The sequence below is a fragment of the Anarrhichthys ocellatus genome, unplaced genomic scaffold (genome assembly GCF_004355925.1).
Source record: "Anarrhichthys ocellatus isolate YVR2014 unplaced genomic scaffold, GSC_Weel_1.0 scaffold8, whole genome shotgun sequence".
Taxonomy (NCBI): Eukaryota; Metazoa; Chordata; class Actinopteri; order Perciformes; family Anarhichadidae; genus Anarrhichthys; species Anarrhichthys ocellatus.
The window spans coordinates 4,801,594-4,821,597 of NW_022280038.1; the positions used below are offsets into that span (position 1 = coordinate 4,801,594).

The 20,004-nt window shown below is 42.2% G+C and overlaps 1 protein-coding gene across 1 annotated transcript; it reads left to right on the forward strand.

Moving 5' to 3' along the window:
• The first annotated feature begins 6,181 nt into the window (after window positions 1-6,181).
• On the forward strand, window positions 6,182-18,580 carry sall1a (spalt-like transcription factor 1a). Its single transcript, XM_031848702.1, has 3 exons — window positions 6,182-7,049; window positions 12,466-15,857; window positions 16,930-18,580. Exons 1-3 carry the CDS (start codon window positions 6,977-6,979, stop codon window positions 17,368-17,370), a joined length of 3,906 nt encoding a protein of 1,301 aa, XP_031704562.1. The 5' UTR covers window positions 6,182-6,976; the 3' UTR covers window positions 17,371-18,580.
• Window positions 18,581-20,004: the final 1,424 nt, after the last annotated feature.

Below are 20,004 nucleotides of genomic sequence, written 5' to 3' on the forward strand. Positions count from 1 at the left end.
TGAAAGGTGAGAGGCAGCGAGAGAGGAGGAGAAGCAGACGACAGGGAGGAGGGAGTGAGTTGTCAAGAGAAAAGGAGGCAGGAGAGACACATGGAAAGAAAAAAGCAAATTGGTGAATCGGTGGCAGCGCTGGAACTTCAGTGAGTTTACCCCCCAAGGCAGTCTTTTCGCTAGTCATCAGGGACCTGACTTCTCTGACGTTTCGTATCCGACAAGACTTCTACAAGTGGGGTAAATAAAGAATGACAAGTTCTAACCCCCCCCCCTCACCTCCAGGCAGCTTTCACCCCTCTTCTCCTCTCCAGTGCAGACCTTGTGTGCAACAATACAACTTTAACTACAATCTCATTTCCCCTCTGTTCGCGTTGTTGAAAGAGATGCCAAATCATTGCAGCACAGAAATTTTCCTCCTCCCTGTTTAATCATGTGGTCACCACGTAGCTAAATAACACACTTTACAAAAACAGACACGCACACGTAGACTTCATTTGACACTCACACACACACAAGCATACATTTAGAGCTCTCTCTTGTGTGGTCACGGGGAGCTAAAGTACACACATGCAAGCAGATGAGAGGACCTCACATTGAGCCTGCAACACTGTTCTTTCCAACAGATTGCTGATTTTTAACCACCGAAACCTCAGCGCAGTCTAATGTGTGTTTGTGCTTGTTTTAAAGAGCAGTTAAGTACAGAAAGGCGTCATATCGAGCGCTGTTTTCGTTACATGGAATATGTAGGAGCATAAACAAAGCAGGGGGCAAGCTGAAGTAGCCATTTGATGATTTGCACGCTATCAGCCGGGCACTGTGGAAAACGCGGCACGCCAAAGTGAATCTCTCTATTCCAGCTAATCAATCAATACAACTACAAATGAGTGGAAATTGTTTTAGGACGGAGAGGAGAGGAAAGGAGGAAAGAGAGGACGAGATAGAAGAAGTGCGAATTTGTGGGACGTCATAACTGTATTTGAAACTGCTGTTGCTGATGTAAAAGCTGACATGAAATACATGGCCTCTTGTGTTCCAAGTCCATCTATAATTGAATCACTTTAGTGCTGTTTCTTTAATGGATGCAGACTATCAATCGAAATACGAAGCAACAACCTGAAGGAGTGATAACTTACTGAATACCAGCACCACCAGTAGCCCTCCCAGGTGCCAGAGCGAGACTCTGGGAGTGTCGTGGAGGCTCCACCCGGCCTCCACTGCCATTCCTTCCCTGTAGCTCCAGGCAGGTCAGGGACAAGCCGGAGATCAATAGCATGCATTTGCCCACAGCAGTCCCATTTCTCAGCCGGGACACTGATGCTAACTATCAATAGTAATAAGGGGCTGTCTGAGACACAGTTAACTGCTGGCCAACCAACACAGCTGTCTGGCGGCAGTTGATGAACATCTTGTGCCCAGAGTCGCTGCGAATAAACCACTTGATGTGTTTCAACTTTGTGGGTGTATTTACTGTAAGAACGTGTGTGTGTGTGTGTGTGTGTGTGTGTGTGCGTGTGTGTTTGTCTTCTACGTGGCGTGTCTACTCACCCAGTGGTTACCTGCACGCTGTTTTGTTGTGTGGCCAGGGACACAGACATCACATGTGTATATCCTGTATGTCCCGTGTTTACGAGCGTGTGAATCAATGTAAGGATAATTCACGGTGCAATTTTTAGTTTTGCTTCTAGGTTCTTAAAAATACATAAACCCTCAGGTTTCGGAGGGTGATGTCTGTAATTTCTTCAAGATGTTTGGAGTGTTTGCTTCCTCTGTAACCTCCAGCCATAGTGGTGTGTGTCAGTGTAGTTCCCACTCCATTCTGAGAAACATCTAACGAGCTAAGCATCTTTCTTCATCCAAATATCATTTGTCAATGTCATATGAAAGCAGAATGAGTTTTTAAAGATTACAAAAGGAGCTAAAATAGTAGTCTTGGTGGTCGTCCAGTACCATGTTTCTCGTTAATTCAACTCATGCGTGCATGTTTAATCTGATATAATCAAGTGAATTTGTATCATAACAATCGGAGGATGTAATGATTGCATCTCTGTGAATGTGAGTATCTATTCAGGGGGAAAAAAATAGTCAGTGCAGAGTAATGAGAAACAGAGAGTCTTGTTAATACGACTTACAGATATCAAATTGTAGCTATATATTTTTTTGCATATATAGCTACAATTTGTAGTTTGTTTATTTTATATTTTACAATTTCAAACTACTGCCATTTTTAAAAACAATTGTCTATAGTTTCAGGTTTTGAGTGATGTTAATTATGCTTTTGGTAAAAGGCTGATTGATACCATGATTATAAATGTATGTGTACAGCATGTTCTATTACCTATCTTTATCATATTAGCATTTTAATGAACTATTGTATATACATTTCTTTACCAAAATGAAAGTGTGCCAGAGTTTTCACACTATGCAACAGGATGCGGATATGGACTGCACACCGTCTGTGGTATCTGGTTTCAAGTTGCAGCAGTTCAATACAGGACACCGTTGGCCGCCTCGCCTCTCTCACTAATAACTGAGGAGACTCTTACTCAGAGATCCTTTGGCAGACATCTCCGTACACTTGTACCTGAGCAGCTACAGCTGATACACAATGTGTGAGTGTGTGTGTGTGTGTGTCACGGATGACCCCGCCAGTGGCAGATGCACAGAGTGTGTGTGTGTGTGTGTGTGTGTGTGTGTGTGTGTGTGTGTGTGTGTTTGTGATGGGCCAGTGACCTCTGGCACCTCTGTGACACACTTGAATGTTTGCTTGTTTTCCCTCAAACAAGACAGGATTGAAAGGGGGTGTCTGTAACTGCAGCTGAGATAATGTAAAAACAAACACGGCCCATTGATATCGGGTGATGCTGCAGGAAGTTGTCAGGGGGCACAATGGGGGGAGACAATCTGTGGGACAAGTGGTGGCAGGGCTGCTGGAGGACAATAGAAAGGGTTTGATCTCTTAATTAATGGAGGCTATTCCCTGCTGCTGCAGGTACTGAATTCTAATGCAGGCCATTTTTCAAGTGGGTTTCTTTCGTGGCAGAACAGAACTCTAAATGCTGCATTGTGGTCATTTGGAAGACGATTTCAGTTCATACCAAAATATACTTTGTGTTGCGATTGATACATTTCTTCATGAACTTATGTTAATTTAATTATGTTTCCTATCAAAGCATATCTTGTAAATATGGATAATATGAATGCAAAAAGTGGAATAAATTAATTTGAAAAGAATCAATACATTTTAAATACAGTAAGTTTATTTTCTATTTATGTTGCTGCAGTTGGACACCTTGAGCAAAGCTGCACAGCGCCATTAAGAGCTACAGTGACAGTGTGTGACTTGATACAAGGAAAATGAGGGCCTATTTCTTTATTTCTTTGAGCATGAGGCCAGCTTACAACAATCCCTTTAATCAAGCTCCTAATCCCTTTGTAAGACGTCAGCATGCCATGAATAAAGCCATGTACTCCTTGATATTTGTGTTGGAAACGATGAGGGTCAAAGGCTTCAGCACTTATCGTTGAACAAAAGCTTCACATAGCAAGAACATAGTCCGCCATGACTGTGACTTTAAATACATTTAGTAAATTATATGTAATAAATAACTGCTGTCTGCGTCAGCTGACATAATTTTACTTTTTTTTATTTGTTTCATAATGAAACACTTCTTAATTCTATAGCCATGACCTAATTAGTGAATTTGTGTTTTTAATCATCTTAGATATTATTTTTGACTGATGACATTTAAATGTCACTCATCAAATAAGTATGATGTACAATATTGACACAAGTACAACAGTCTGCCATTTGTGTTACACACTGGAGTCTTGAGAAGATGCACCCCCATAACCCATAAACCTCTATAAGTTTATCTCTTCATTCTACTTTGTCTCACATTATCTCACACACACGCACACACGCACACGCACGCGCGCACGCACACGCACAGACGTGCAGCTGACCTAGATGAAGGCCTGATCCAGCTAGTTGAAATTCTTTAGGCATCGCGTCGAGCAGGGAGCAGGACCGTGAATAGAAACCCACCACGTGTTGAATGCGATGTCACACAGAAAGGGGGCTTTCTGCTGAGAAATACACCGGCTGAGGATCACTAACGAGTCGGTTTGGGAGATTCCCCGCCTTAACTATCACATTATGCGGCCAAACGCGCCGTGTTTCTGAGCTATATGATCAATCATGGGATGTCAGTGATAATAGTGAGTGATGGCGCCCGGGCCGGACCTTCTGTGATATGTTGCGCACTGCATTGATTGCGCATAACAGACAAATGCGCACTTGTTATGCGCCAAAGCCTTCTGTCCTTTCCCTCCTCTTTTATATATTGACAAATAGCAACTGGTACATTGTTGACTATATGTTATTATTATTAGATTAATTAAAAAACAAGATAATTTCATTTATATGAAAATAAACATTAATAAAAAAATGTGATCAGTATAATTGATATGACTTATACTCTCAGATATCATAAATAACTGGGATAGAGTATTCCACTTTGGTCTGTCAAAGCAGAAAACTGTCCAAATGTAGGCCTACTGTAAATCGTGTGCTAGATATTATAAATAATATTTTTTTATAATCAACAAGTAATCCAGCCAATTGCACCTGAATAGCTGAAATATATATATTTTAAGACAAAGTTGGAAACTTTTTTTTCCAGTGCTGGCATTGAGTTATGTCTTTTGGGTCCCCAAACTGTGTCCGTCTGTGTCATTCAGCCCATGATTGTTAACACTGTATCCTCACCGTCCTGAGTGAATCCCATTTAAAATGTCTCCCGCTGGGCTGGGCTGCAAATCACCCTGTTTACAATCTCACACCAACACTCGCATCAATTAACTGGCCATTGATTTTCCCGCTCGGGACATTACAATATTGCAGACCCCTTTTTCCTCTTCCAGCTATTTGAAGTTTGGTGCACATAATTGCATGGGCTTATTAACGGCGCACACAGACACGTTTCCCCTATTGATGACCATTTGCTGCGTGATTTTGTTAGTCACGGCTTACATTTCGATTTGATTACAGTGTCCGATTTTTAGACAGTTCGGGCATCTAATAATACTGCAAAAATATGAGAGACATTTAAATATATATTCTTCAAACATTTGGCATTTTGCATTGATAAAGCAGATCACTGAGAGCCATCAGTAGTTGATTCCCCCCTGCTTTTTCCTTTTTTTCATGAATAAGTAAATAGTAAGGCTATAGTCGAAACTAAAAGATAGCTGACACAAGAGAGGAGCAGATCCATCTAGCCTGCAGCCGCTCTTTAAATATTCAGTGAAAAATAATGGCATCCGAGGCATCACCTATAGTAACATTATTATCTTCATTTCTCAAAATCAGCTCGACTGAGAGCTTCGTTTATCTTTTTCACGTAATAAATCTACTCGACTCAGCGCTCACATGAAGCTCCCGTGGGACCTCTTGCCCTCTTAAAACATCCCCACTGAAGGTGCACTCCTGTTAGTGCATTATTCAGGGCGATCATAGAAATAATAATAATAATAGCAACAATAAAAAATATGTAGTGCGTGTGTGTGGTCCATAGCTTATTTACAGGGTTGATTGAGACGTTGATTTCTTGGCTTACCGGCAGAATGATATTGCACAATTATCATTGCCTTTTAAAAAAAACTCGCATCTGTAGAAATCAAAATGCTACAAAAGGCCTTCAAAACATCTAACTCCTGATAAGGACTTCGTGCAATAACTCATACTGTTTTTACTATACAAACAACCCACTGGATGGCGACGATATAAAGACAAACAAGTTGTTTTTTTCTAGTTAAAGGCATGGTGTTAGATTGAGTCCACATGCCGTGAGTGTGATACAGGCATTCGCTAAAAAAATGTTTAGGGGAAGAAATTAGTGAACAGATTATTTTAGATGAACAGACTTGTCTCCGCTCTCTTTACCACTGATCACCCCGGTGCGCACAAAGCGTTTGGATCTGCTGTGCGCAATCAGAGAGAGAGAGAGAGAGAGAGAGAGGGAGAGAGGGAGAGAGAGAGAGGGAGAGGGAGGGAGGGAGGAGGTGAAGGTGAATGGCAGCGTGACTGAATAGCCCGGTGACCAATCAGATCCTCGATGGGCCGGGCTCCACTTTTTTCCCCAGTGCTGCACGGGCCCTCAAAGTTTGTTTATTCGCGGAATGCAGTGTGTGATGAAAACGTGTTAGTGAGTAACCCCCCTTTTCGACTAATAATAATCAAATGAAACTGATTGGGACGTCGGAACACACTGTGGACTTTTAGGAACGCGTACTGAAGCCATTTACGCACGGAACATGCTCGCGCCTCACTGCGCTTTAACGCACCGGGAGCCTCGATTGAAACTCTTCAGAGAGTAGGTGTCGGTGTGCAACACAACAAGAGCTGAATTACAACGACCTCAACGCAAGAGCGGAGGACGGACTACGGAATTGTTGGGAGAAGAAAGTTGTTTGGCGATCGCGGAGGTTTGAGTTGCGAGCGTCCAGCCACTCAGCATCTACAGGAGGGGAAAACGACCAGAGAAACTGTGATCGCTGCTTGATCAATGTGAAAGATTGAAAGATACTGTCGCAGGCATTGACTCGAGACGCTGACATTCCCCTGTAGTAGTCAAGATAAGCTTTGACTTGGCTAACAGAAGGGGTTAAACCGTATCTAAAGGGAGTTTGGAAAAGCCAGCCTTTCTTCCCCATACGGATCAACTCATTGGGTGGGAGCTGAGAGAGAGACAAGAGTCCCCAGCAAATCAGGAGCTAATTGATTAAAGAGACTTCATTTGAATAGGAGGGGGGCTGGCGAGGTGCCAATCGCCTTTCAAAGAAGCCCCCGTATGATTAATCGCAGAGCATTATTGATAATCATAACGGGGCACATGCGCGGTGGATGGGCTCGATTTACGTAATTTTTGAGAAGGTTTTGTAGTCATTTTTTTATTCTTTGCTTGCTGATGTGCCAGCCAGCATGTCGCGGAGGAAACAAGCGAAGCCGCAACACTTCCAATCCGACCCTCATCTGCCTTTATCGGAGCACAATGGTGAGTCCACGTAACCTAACCCTCCTTTTATCCAAGCACCATGAATATCTCACTTTTTGGGGCTGTTTTTTGTCTGACGGTTCAAGTTAATACTTTGAATTTAACTTCATACTATTGTTTTTGTTTATTTGTTTGCAAAGTAAAGAAAGTCTACTACTTTTTCAAAAAACGTAATGTTTAGGATTTCCTGACATTTACTTTATTCCAGTTCAAATGGGAATTTAGACTGCTTTATTATTACATGCTAAAATAATATTATACTATTTATACATTTATTTAAAAAAAAGTAAACTATATTAAGGAAAGTATACTGTTCCTCTTTATGTTAACGCTGCGTGTGTTTTCTAAAAGTTTCAAAACTTTTTTTTTATCTGCTTCAGCTATACATCGTGTTTTAAACTGGAGTTGAAACTCAACTGTAATGAGGTTTAGTTTCGGTCTTCTTGCGAGGCTTCGCTGCGTTCAGCGGTCGGTCTCGGTGCCTCGAGATGGACCACCCGGTCTCTCCTGCCGGGACTCCTAACTTTTCCTGGGTCCCCGGACATAGACATTTCCCCTATCCGCGTGTGTTTCTGTCCCTCACTGTAAAGTCGCATACTGTTTCCTGACCTTTTATGAAAAATCAGTGTCAGTGAGTCATTGCCTGTTTGCACACCAGCGTGCTTTATTGCTAAAAGTTAGATGAAAGGAGGACAAACTGCTCAAAAGAGCGCAGATGAACACGCATCCTGGAAATAACCCACCGGTTCATCGCTGATACCTTTTGGTCAAATAGCAGAAGTGAAGTCTTACACACACACTCTCTCACAAACGTATTGTATTTCTGTTTTATTACAAAATAATTCATAGTTTTCTCAACTACAATAAACATTGATAAATACGGTTGTTATTGTTCTTCTTCATTGACTTGAGAGACGCGTACACCTAAATATTATCCGTGGCCTGCTGTGAAAAATATGACGATGTGAAATATTTGTTCGCAAAGTGAAATACTCTCTTTCAACGGTGCTGTTATGTGAAATCAGTCTGGCTAGAAAGTGGCATTTAGAACTGGAAAGGTCTCTGTACGTAAATGGAGCTTAGGGTTAGTCCAGCAATATCCAGTCAAGCTGTAATTAAATGTAAATTGTTAGATTTTAGTTGAAAAGACATGGTACCAAAAGAAAAACTTCAACAAAACTGCGGCATGAAATGGTTGTAGGATAAAGGTTAACAACAGCTGAATTTCGTAACAGTACGTTGCGTTGTAACGTATTTTTGTTGACCGACGTTTTTACTTTTCTATCAAATTACTCATTAACAAGAAAAGAAAATGTATTTATTTTTCTGTATTTCAAAAAATGGTCTTAATTTAAATTGAAGGTTATCTTTGGTCTGCAATGCAGAATGTTCGAATTGTACTGCTCAACATTCACATTTTTCTTATTTTACAAATTATTTGACTACAAAAAAAAAAGACATGCCATAAATATAACATATGAAACAATACAATATTTTTGGTGTAGGCTAGACCTGTTGGATAAGGCCTATAAATGAAATAGATGCAATGTAAATACTCTCAAAGCTACCTTGTGTTTAGTGCTGCCTGAAAAGCATTTGCAGGTCATTTGAAATAAACACTTGCTTCTTTCAGGAGAAAGTCATGTAGAAAAGGTATTTGCAGCTCATTTCACTTGATTTTTAGGAACTTGATGATTAAGCAAAACGTAGTTATTTTCCAAGGGCTGTTTCTTTTCTGCATCTTCCTTTAAATCTAATAAACTTAGTGAAGAGTTACTTTTGTCACTAACTCTGGCAGACTGCAGAATGCAAATTCCCTAATTATGTCCGATTCTATGCTACATGTTTAAATTGTTGCAAGTGTCTTGTGTTTGTAATTATAAGGGTATGGACATGTTGTCTTTTGGTTTTGGGGGTATTTAGCTGAGTGCTCCAAGCAAGTGTGCTGTGTGTCTTCTGGAGAGTTGTGGTAGTCGGAAGTGAAAACAGAAAGTCATTGTATTTGTAGCTGAATATCAGTGATGCTGAGGGCCGGAGTTACTGGGAGGTCGGACTGAGAGCCACAGAGGGTGGGATGTTGAGCTGTTTTAACCTTTGCCAGTGTCCCTCTGTGTGGAGGTGATGTGAGTTCAGGGCCCAGTGTGTTCCTCACTACCTCGCCATTGACCCTGCTGATCGGAGCTGCAGGCGGCCCAGCGAGGCCTCGGCTTTTCATTTTAAGTGCGTGTGTGTGTGAGGCCTTATCAATGTTGTGACCATCCCCTTTTGCCCTATCAGAGTGGCCCCCCTAGAGGGGAGATTGGCAGGGCAGCTCACTTTGCACTGTGGTTCCCTGCAAACTGAGAGTGCAGTTGCTTGTCATTTTGCCAGTATTTATGTGGTGTGAGTCTAGCTGTAGCCTGAAGGACTTGCTTTGCGTTTGTTTTTTTTCTCCCTCCCCTTGAGCTTTAAGCATGTCACCGGGGCAGAGCTTCTTAGATTTGAGTCTTGTCCTGGACGGCAGCTTTAGTGGAACCCCATATAGTGTTCAGTGGGATGAGTCCTGAGTGCTGAAGACGATGAGAGCAGAAAACCTCCTGAAGTTACAAGTGTCAAGAGGCTGACAGAGGCCCCCAGCGAAAAAATAATGTAGGATCTCTCAAAGCTCTCCGTTAACTTTTTCAACTAATCCTTGCTTTCTTGTCTCTCATATTCAGACTTTGGTCAGTCTCTTTGAGTCTCTGTCCTCTGCTCTTTGTCTCTCCTGACGTCCTTTAGCCCTGTGCACTGCTTACATTGTGCTTTTGATAGAGATTCTATGGAAGTTTTACAGACTCCATCTTTATACCAGCTTGATTTTATCTTAATTTTAATTGGAAGTTAATCCTTGCTATTTGGGGAATTAAGCCTCATGCTAGCATCTGCGTTGTTTGCTATTCTGGTTTTGTGTGGACAGTGGATTTGTACACATGCATTGATTTATTTTTGATAATTCTTTTGTCGTCATGTAAAGTCAAATATAATAAGGCACTGTCAAAAAAGCAAATATGTAGGCGTGTATGCGTTTAAGTTAATTCAATATTATTTGTATGTTTTGCAGCCAAAAGTATTACTTTTTTCTTCTCAAACATTTCAAATTGAAGATAGAGTTGGTGAAGAGGAGACTGTCTTCTGCTGCATCGCACAATTTTGATGAATGTTTTGCTCCAGTTCCTAAATTGGCAAAATAGAAATTCACAAATAATTTTGTGCATAAATATAATCTGTTGTATCTTTAAATTTTCTGTAATTTTCTAAAATTACATATTGTAGTGATAGTTTTATTATTGTAATGTGTTTTCATTTGCATGTTAAATATTGAATTATTTAGAATCTTTTAAATTGTAGAATTTTTTTAAATGCGCACTGCATAAAATATTATGGCAATTATTTTAATAAAAGAAACACACTTATGCCCTTTCTAAAGTATGTGTATTAGTGATATGGTGAATTAATTTAATTACTTCACCATTTCTCAAATCGTGTATGTAATGTGTGTTTTTTTCTTCTCATGTTCTGCTTTGATTTTAGCATGCACACACATATTTTGTTTATTCATTAACTCTGCATCTTCCAGAAGTTTGTTAGAAAAAAGTTTTCTTTAATTCTTTTTTGTATGGTTCCTTTTTTCTTCCCACTCTGTGTCATACAATTAGATTGTCTTCACACTAATTTGTGTATACAGTCAACTTTGAGAAAAGGAAAGGGTGTTTATTTAATCCTCACATTTCTCACACTACAAATCAAACACGTTTTTTCAAAATTAGCGCCTGGGGTGTAGGTAGATGGTGGGTGGAAAGGGGGATTTAACATGAAAAGTTATCATTAAAGTTGAGTCTTCCCTGTTTGCATGGTTTGGTGGTGTGAGGGCCAGGGTTTACTGTCATGGCAACTTTGCGTTATCTGATGTCTCTGAGCAGAGAAACATTGAGGGAGATAATCCCTGAATTAAACAGGATCTGCTTTGAGTCGACTGAGATGAGCAGGGCCAGGCTGTGCCGACGATCCCCGCCGCTCCCATGCTGCGAACAATGGGAAGGCATCCTGTCTCTCTGTGGGGCAGGGCTGCACTTCTCTGGGTTTCATTTGCAAATGAATTCTTGGCGCTGATGAAAGTGTTGAGGGGCCAGAGCCACAATGAAAGGGATTCATAGAGAAATACAATTTGTAAATCAACTTATATGTTAAACAGCAAGATTTTAGTGTGACAAAGAGGGAAAAGAATCAGGAAAGTCTGGAGCACAGCAGTGGCTCTGGGGGCAGGGTGACTTTTTGACTTTTCTTTCCCTGACTCGTCTTGTTTATCAAAATGGAAAATTCAACACTTTTCTCTGCTCATCTGAAAGGCAGCATTACTTTTGAATTTCCATGTGAGTGACAACAGAAGTTGCTGTGTCTGTTTTGAAAGATCTGTGAACTGGTGTGTCCAGTTTCTCAGTTTCGGCAAGTTTGTGATACATAGATTCTGAAGTATTGCCCTACTCTTAAGTTTTGACCAAGTCATTTATTTAAACAAATGTTTTTTTTCTGTTGCTTTTGTCCCAGAAGAACTTACTGATGAGTGTTTGTCATATGGTTGCTCATGTGTTGGCTTAAGTTTATTCAAACTAAAGTCTGGTGACTTTTAAAAATGAAATGTATTTTTATTACTTTTCATTGGATTGCAAACATTTCAACCAAGACACATAACTTCATAACATACGTACTGAATAAGTCGCCTTTTACTTTCGCTCTCATTTTTTCCTCTTTTGTTTTGCTTGTTGTGTTTAGTGTCGGCACTTAACAGCCTAGACACCCCAGGCTCTGTTGTTCATGCCTCACTGTGACTGCTGCCTGAGTGGATACAAATTAGTTTAGTGACATAGATAACCTGTCCAAGATGCCCATAGTTGGCTGAAAATGAGCAAAGTTGACAGCAAATTGAAAGTCTAATAAGTCCTTCAAATGCTTGATTTGAGCCTAGTGGACAAGTAGACTTTGAAGGGCATGGAATATAGGAAATCAATGCCTTTCTATGAAATTTCATTAAGACCCAATGTCCTCACTTCACTCTATTCTATATTTTGATGGATTATCTGGAGAAAATGATTACCTTTGGTCAGGCTGATGAAACCCAGGTGTACATCTTCAAAGATCACTTTTAAGCAATATTTGAGTAGTACCCATTGATTTTGTATCCCTCTTATCGTGTTTCAGAGGCCACTGCATTGAATAAGACCCTTTCTCATTTCTGTTGGCTTATTGTTGCCTTTCGATCGTTGTTTTTGTGAAAGCATCAGAGGGATAAGTGTAAAACTGATTAACTTAAGATTAACAACAATGGAATTTGAGGAGATAATGCTGCTTCTTCAGCTGCAAAACATTTCTAATCACTAATCCTCTGTTTCCTCTTTTTCAGGGGACACAGAACTTTGCTCAGAGGACCCCCCCTGCAAGGACTCAGACGCCCACGTCTGTAGCAGATGTTGTGCTGAGTTCTTTGAACTATCAGATCTTGAGGAACACCAGAAAAATTGCACTAAGAATCAGTTAGTTCTGATAGTGAATGAAAACCGTGTCTCCCCCACCGGAACTTTCTCACCTGGGTCTCCTCCCCATAATCCTGATGACCAGATGAATGACACAGCTAATAACACTGATCAAACAGAGTGCAATGACCTTTTGGAGCCTGACACTCTTGACAAAGACGAAGCCATGGACGTGGACGTTTCCGGAATGAGCAGTGGTCATGAAGAGGAAGGCAGTCACACAGAGAGCGGGAGCCCCCTCAACACAGTCAGCAACCATGGTGGCAGGAGCACCTCTGGCCCTGCACTAGGTACTTCAGCTATCTCTGCGCCTCTACCTCAGCTCAGAAACCTGACTGAACTGGGAAGCTTCTCTATGATCAACAGCAATGTTATAATTGAAAATCTGCAGAGCACCAAAGTGGCTGTGGCCCAATTCTCCCAAGAGGCCCGTAACACAGGGGGCCCCAGGGTGGCAGTGCCAGCCCTTATGGAGCAGCTCCTCGCCCTGCAACAGCAACAGATCCACCAGTTGCAGCTTATCGAGCAGATTCGCCATCAGATACTGCTACTGGCCTCCCAGTCCCCAGAACTGCAGGTGCCCCCAACTTCTGCTCCAGGCACAATGGGGCCTGCTGCCAGCCCACTGACCACACTCAGCTCACATCTTTCCCAACAGCTGGCTGCAGCCGCAGGCCTAGCGCAGAACCTGGCTAGTCAGTCAGCCAGTATTAACAGCCTAAAGCAGCTGGCTGCAGCAGCACAGCTACCTCAGTCCAACTCAAGCAGCAGTGAGACATCTCAGAGCATTAGCACACTGGGGCCATCAATAGTCAATACCCAATCCTCTGACAAGAGGCCGAATCATATGAGTAGTCTCCACTCTCAGCTCAGCAACTCCTCCCTCACTAAGTCATCCACGCCAGCATTTGGAATGGGTAGCCTGTTAAGCTCTGCAGTGAATACCCTTCTACCTCAGCCCCCACCTGGAAACCCCATATTTTCCAGCTCTTTGTCCAGTGTTGGCACCACCGTAGAGGACCTCAACTCTTTAGCAGCTTTGGCCCAGCAGAGGAAAGGCAAGCCGCCAAATGTCACTTCATTTGAACACAAGAGCAGCTCTGATGAGGCTTTCTTCAAGCATAAGTGTAGGTTTTGTGGCAAGGTGTTTGGGAGTGACAGTGCTTTGCAAATCCACCTGCGCTCTCACACTGGCGAGAGACCATACAAATGTAATATATGTGGCAACCGCTTCTCCACCCGCGGTAACCTGAAGGTGCATTTCCAGCGTCATAAAGAAAAATACCCACACGTCCAGATGAACCCCTACCCTGTTCCAGAGCATTTAGACAACATACCAACAAGCACCGGCATTCCATATGGCATGTCTATGCCCCCTGAGAAACCTGTCACCAGCTGGCTGGACAGCAAACCAGTTTTGCCCACACTGACTTCCTCAGTCGGCATGCTGCTGCCACCAACCATGCCGAGCTTGCCCCATTTCATCAAAAAGGAAGATCATTCAATAGCCATAACTAGCCCTTCTTTAGCAAAGAGTGCCTCGGGCACTGCTGAGCCTTCAGCTAAAAGTAATGACGGAGTATATGAAGAGGGTGAAGGTGCAACTCTGCCTACCTCAAATGGGAGAACTGAAGAAGGCAGCTACTCCTCAGGCTTCATGACAAATGTGAGTTCTGCCTCAGAGAGCACTGCTGACTACACAACATCTAACAGCCCGCCCATGATGACCAACCCACTCATGCCTCTTATGTCTGATCAGTTCACGGCTAAGTTCCCCTTTGGAGGCATCCTGGATCCTCTCCAGGGGTCAGAGACCTCCAAGCTACAGCAGCTTGTGGAGAACATTGACAGAAAGGTGGCAGACCCAAACGAATGCGTCATCTGCCACCGGGTGTTGAGCTGCCAAAGTGCTCTGAAAATGCACTATCGCACTCATACTGGGGAAAGGCCCTTTAAGTGTAAAATCTGTGGCAGGGCGTTTACCACCAAGGGAAATCTTAAGACCCACTACAGTGTCCATAGGGCCATGCCTCCTCTGAGAGTCCAACACTCCTGCCCCATTTGTCAGAAGAAGTTCACAAATGCTGTGGTTCTACAGCAACACATTCGCATGCACATGGGTGGACACATCTCCAACACCCCTCTGCCAGAGAGTTATCCAGAGTCCATGGTCTCTGACACTGGCTCATTTGATGAGGGAAACATTGATGATCTGGACAACTTCTCTGATGACAACTTTGAAGGAATGGAGGAGGGCCCAGACACACCCAGGTCAGCTGATGTCTCCCATGACAGTCTATGTAACTCCCCAGCCCCCCTTGAAATGGTTAGCCAGGAGGAGCAAGAGAGAAATGGACGAGAGAATGTCCACAATAATGAAATAGAGGAGCTACAAGTCATACAAATGAGGGCTATGGCAAATGGCTTCATTGAGGGAGATTGCTTTACAAATGACTCCTCGTCTCTAGGAGGGGATGTTGAAAGCCAAAGCGCCGGGAGTCCAGCTGTGTCAGAATCTACCTCCTCCATGCAGGCGCCATCCCCCACTAGCATGCAGCCACAACCACGCAAATCCCCTAGCCTCGAAGAAAGGCACCAGAGGGCCTTATCCTTGGAGCACACCACTGCAAGCCTCTTGCACTCTCACCCCTCCAACATTGGAGCACTGGACCTGACATCTGTCAATCCCTCAAAAGATCCCTTAGGCATGTTATTCCCCTTCCGTGAGCGTAGCATCATCAAGAACACATCCTGTGATATCTGTGGGAAGACCTTTGCGTGTCAGAGTGCCTTGGACATTCACTATCGAAGCCATACCAAAGAACGACCATTTATTTGCACGGCCTGTAACAGGGGCTTCTCCACCAAGGGCAACCTCAAGCAGCACATGCTAACCCATCAAATGCGAGATCTGCCCTCACAACTCTTTGAGCCGTCAAACACCAGCCTGTCCTCCAGCCCAACCCCTTCCCTCCTCTCTGTAGGTTCTCTGAATAAACCAGAGGTCAATGGCTTCTTCCATAGCCTCCACCAAGAAATCAAGGAAATGCCCTCTGGCATGGTCACATCATCTGCCTCCACTTCCCCAGTGCTTTCTGCTGCTCCACCACGCAGGACTCCCAAGCAACACTACTGCAATGCCTGTGGGAAGTGTTTCTCCTCCTCCAGTGCTCTGCAGATACACGAGAGAACCCACACAGGGGAGAAACCCTTTGCCTGCAGTATCTGTGGCCGGGCCTTCACCACCAAAGGAAACCTCAAGGTAAATGTCCAAAGATCCAGAAAACTGTTGACCTACCCAAAAGTTTGTGCGTGAGAACGTTTATGAAAAATGAGTCTCAGAGCTCCTATTTAGTTTTATAATGTGTGTGAGTGCACTAGGCATCAAGAGGTGATAATGCTGTATAATTAATGAAAGGAACAGCTCTCTGAGAAAATAAGTTACCTTATAATGGAAAGGCTGAATCATGCAACTAATATGATTACTGGGTAGGAATTCCAGAATGTAATCAGCTAAGAATGATTCGGTGCACATAATTAATTATCAGAGGCAATCATTGTGCACTAGGTCAGTCAGTAGTTTTCCACAACAGATTCTGGGAAAACTGTCACAGACTTAAATCACTAAGAAAAGGATCCTGCTCAATAATCTACAGAAACTTGGGAGAATTATGTGAATTTAGTTATGTCAAACCTGGGACAATTACTTTTTAACATGTCAAGCCTAGAGAGGAATTTGGGATGCATGTTAATATTTAAAGCTCTGGCTTTTGGTTGAAGATGGTTTTATACAGAGATATTTGCATTTTATTGGTCCGTTAAATGTACACAGAAAAGTCTCTTAAATTGTTTGTAGTAGGTTGTACAAAAATAACTAAAATACAATCATTCTAATGTACCTTTGGAGGATTATGAAGCAGGAAAAAAATCCTTGTCTCTGTCATGTAAAGGGTTTTGGCAGAGGTGAAATGTCACATGCAATACTGGCCCAAGCAATGAAACTGGACAGTGTAATTTAACCCCAAGCCTCGTGGTCCTCTTGTGAGATGAGCAAATTAAGGTTTAGATTAAACAGCATGTATCAATCTTGCCAAAAATAGATGTTTACACAATGCTGTTACCTCTTACAGCATAAGCAACTAACTGGTCTGCTGCACACAGGGTGTGAAGCTATTTTAATACGGAGTCGAGCATTATTATTATTTTTTCCATTGCATCATCTCATGTGCAGCTCTTGTGGCCAAGTTTGTAAACATCACTAATTTTCATCCCTCTCATTGCTCTGTCTCCCTCCCTTTTATTCCCCTTCTCCCCCCCGCTCTCTCTCTCTGTAGGTCCACATGGGCACGCACATGTGGAACAGCGCTCCCGCCAGACGTGGGCGCAGGCTCTCCGTGGATGGGCCAATGGCTTTCCTGGGTGCAAACTCACTCAAGTTTCCTGAGATCTTCCAGAAGGACATGGCATCAAGGGCAAGCAACGGGGACCCGACCAGTTTCTGGAACCAGTATGCTGCAGCCTTCTCCAACGGCCTGGCAATGAAGACAAATGAAATCTCTGTCATCCAGAATGGAGGCCTCCCACCCATGTCAGGTGGTATGATGAATGGTGGTAGCTCTCCCATTGGTGGCCTGACCGGCAGCCTAGACAAGCTACACAGCATGGAGCCCAATGCTGCTCTTGCTGGGTTGGAGAAAATGGCCAACACAGAGAATGGGGCCCACTTCCGGTTCACGCGCTTCATGGAGGACAATAAAGAAATTGTCACCAGTTAGAGTGAATGTCCGCAGTTGCGCACAGAGACATGAAGATGCCTGAAGGCATACTGTACACATATGTAGACAAACAGAAGAAGAGAAAGAAAGAGAACAAGACAGGGACAAAATCAACTGAACTGCTTTGCTCGCCATTGAATCTTTACGAACATGAGTGTGAAGACAAGTTGCTTTTTTTGTACAATGTACATGTTATAGTTTTACGGAGCTTATTTATTAGTGATTATAACCTTGCTTGAAACCAAGTGGAAGCATTAACAGTTAGGTTTTTGTTTGTTTTAAAGCCAGAATGGGTATGTATGGGTGCTTAAAAAATGTGCTTTTGAAACTTAGAATATCTGGGTAGATAACCTTACCTTGGCATTAAGTTATTTTCTGTCTGTAGTAGTTATAACCGAACTGTCGATGTTCATGTGATGCATTAGCCCTGTAATAAGCAAACAGACTTGCTGTAAATAATGTACACTGATCTTCTGTTGATGGTCTAACATCTGTGTGTTCATGCCCCCTTCCCTTCATCCAAGCAAAACAATGAAATTCAGGCAAGGGACTAAATTATGTGGTAGTTCCTTTCTTTCCAATTTATATTTACCGTTATTTTATTTAAAGAAGACAAAACATTGACGTTTGCTACATTTCAAGGGTTTCTTTAGTGTTAACTTTTGTTGTCACCGTTTCTGTGTATTGTACTTTGTACTTTTTATTTGATTCCATATTTTTCCCCTCAATTTCTTTTGTTTGTTGCTCGTATTTTGGTATTGTTGAAAGCAAGACAGAAGGGAACATTCGGTGTGGCCCATTTCCTGGCTTTTGGAACTGAGACAGCCAATCAAATGAGCAGGATTCTCCTTCAGTTTCTCAGCTGGATTTCCACGTTGCTGCTATGTCCCAGCATCCTCACTGACATCAAGTGCAAAGTGTTGAAGCTTCTGTAAATATGTTCAGACGTGGAAATAAAAACTCCCTCGTAAGAAAATGTACATAAAGCTCACACAAGAGAAGTCCATCACGGCCAGGGGACAAAATGATAGTGTTTTTATAAATATAAATATATATTAGGTTTGACAACCTTCGGACTGTTACATGCACTTTCTTGGAAAGTTGGAAGATCTTTATGGGTCCAGTTTCTCTACACTTTAATACCTACTAACAACTAAGATACTGTAATTCTTTACTCTAATAATCAAATACATCAGTTTTCCAAAAGAAACATTGTACGTGTGTGTGACTTTATTCCCATCTTTATTTATCATACCATACTGGCAATTATTTTTCACGCATCAAACGTTGACAATCATTTGAAAGAAGAGCAGATATGAAAATAAAATAAAAACATTTTTGTCTTTGAATAATGTGTGATTCGGGCCGCCGCGCTGCTTGTGCAACTCAGTTTAGTTTCACTGACAAGCAGCAGAAGCAGAAACGGGGGCTTGGATTCAGTCGTTAATGGTGTGAGCTTCCCTGCTCTTTGATTTAAAACGATCGCAGTTTTAACCTCATCATTTCCGCTGCCAATCCCTGATGTCGCCAATGAATCGCTCATCATCGGAATAAAGTAGATTCGAGGCTTTTTACGCGGAAAGGAAAAGATTCCCTTCTGCCACTTATTTATGCACGTTCACCACATCGCAATAAAAAAAAATGTCTCAGCTGGAAAAACATGTTATTTAGTCTGCAGACGGAATTTAAGCAGACACAATCCTTTTTCACTTTTGGAAAATTGACTTTTCCATGAAGAATGCGACGATCTATCTATTTGCCATAAAGCCAAAAGAAGTTGACAAAACGATCACACGGTTATCCGGATAAAGCCTTTGACTGCTTTGAAGGCATTTTCCGTGCTTTTCTTTATTCAAACCGAATTTTTTTCCCCTTTTGTATTTCAACAGCTGCATTTAATTTAACAGATCGTTGCACATCCTGAAATACAGGATCTGTTAATTTCTGTTCAGCATCCTCGGCGCTCTTCACGAAGCCGAAATCCCCAATATTTACGTTTTGTATTTCAAGACGTCGAAGCTAAATGATCCTTGCACACAGTGCCGGTTTTCTTTTCAACCTTCACATCTGTTCAGCTAAGCTCTGTTTGTGCAGCACATCGGATTCCTGAGAGATTCCTTCAAAGGACAGCGAGAAAAATAAAACTGCTCCACCTTGATACTGTTCTGTTAATTATGACAAATACTTAGTTCATATTTACAACTTTTACTTCCAGTCATATTTAATGGTCTGCGGTTTTTCTGCATTTATTATTATTATTGTTATTATTATTTCCAAGGCGTTATTTCAAGTGTTTATTATAATTTTAATAACAGTAATATTTTGAATAAGAAGCAAAAAAAAATGAATTCCAACATACTGAAGATTCAGAAAACTGCTAATAACCACCAAAGTGTTGCAGGACTTCTTCAGGCCTTGGCTCACAGAACCAAATAGCCTATATATGTACATGTATGTACATATAAACAGGACTAAATACATGCTTTATCTCTGCGTGACTAGTCCCACCACTAAGCACGGACTGGGCCATTCCCTCTCCGTTCCTCGTATCGATTGAGCTGTGCAGTGTTACAGAAACACTTGAATCTCAGGTGGCAGGAATGTGTACAATTGATCTCTTCCACTGTGGCTCCC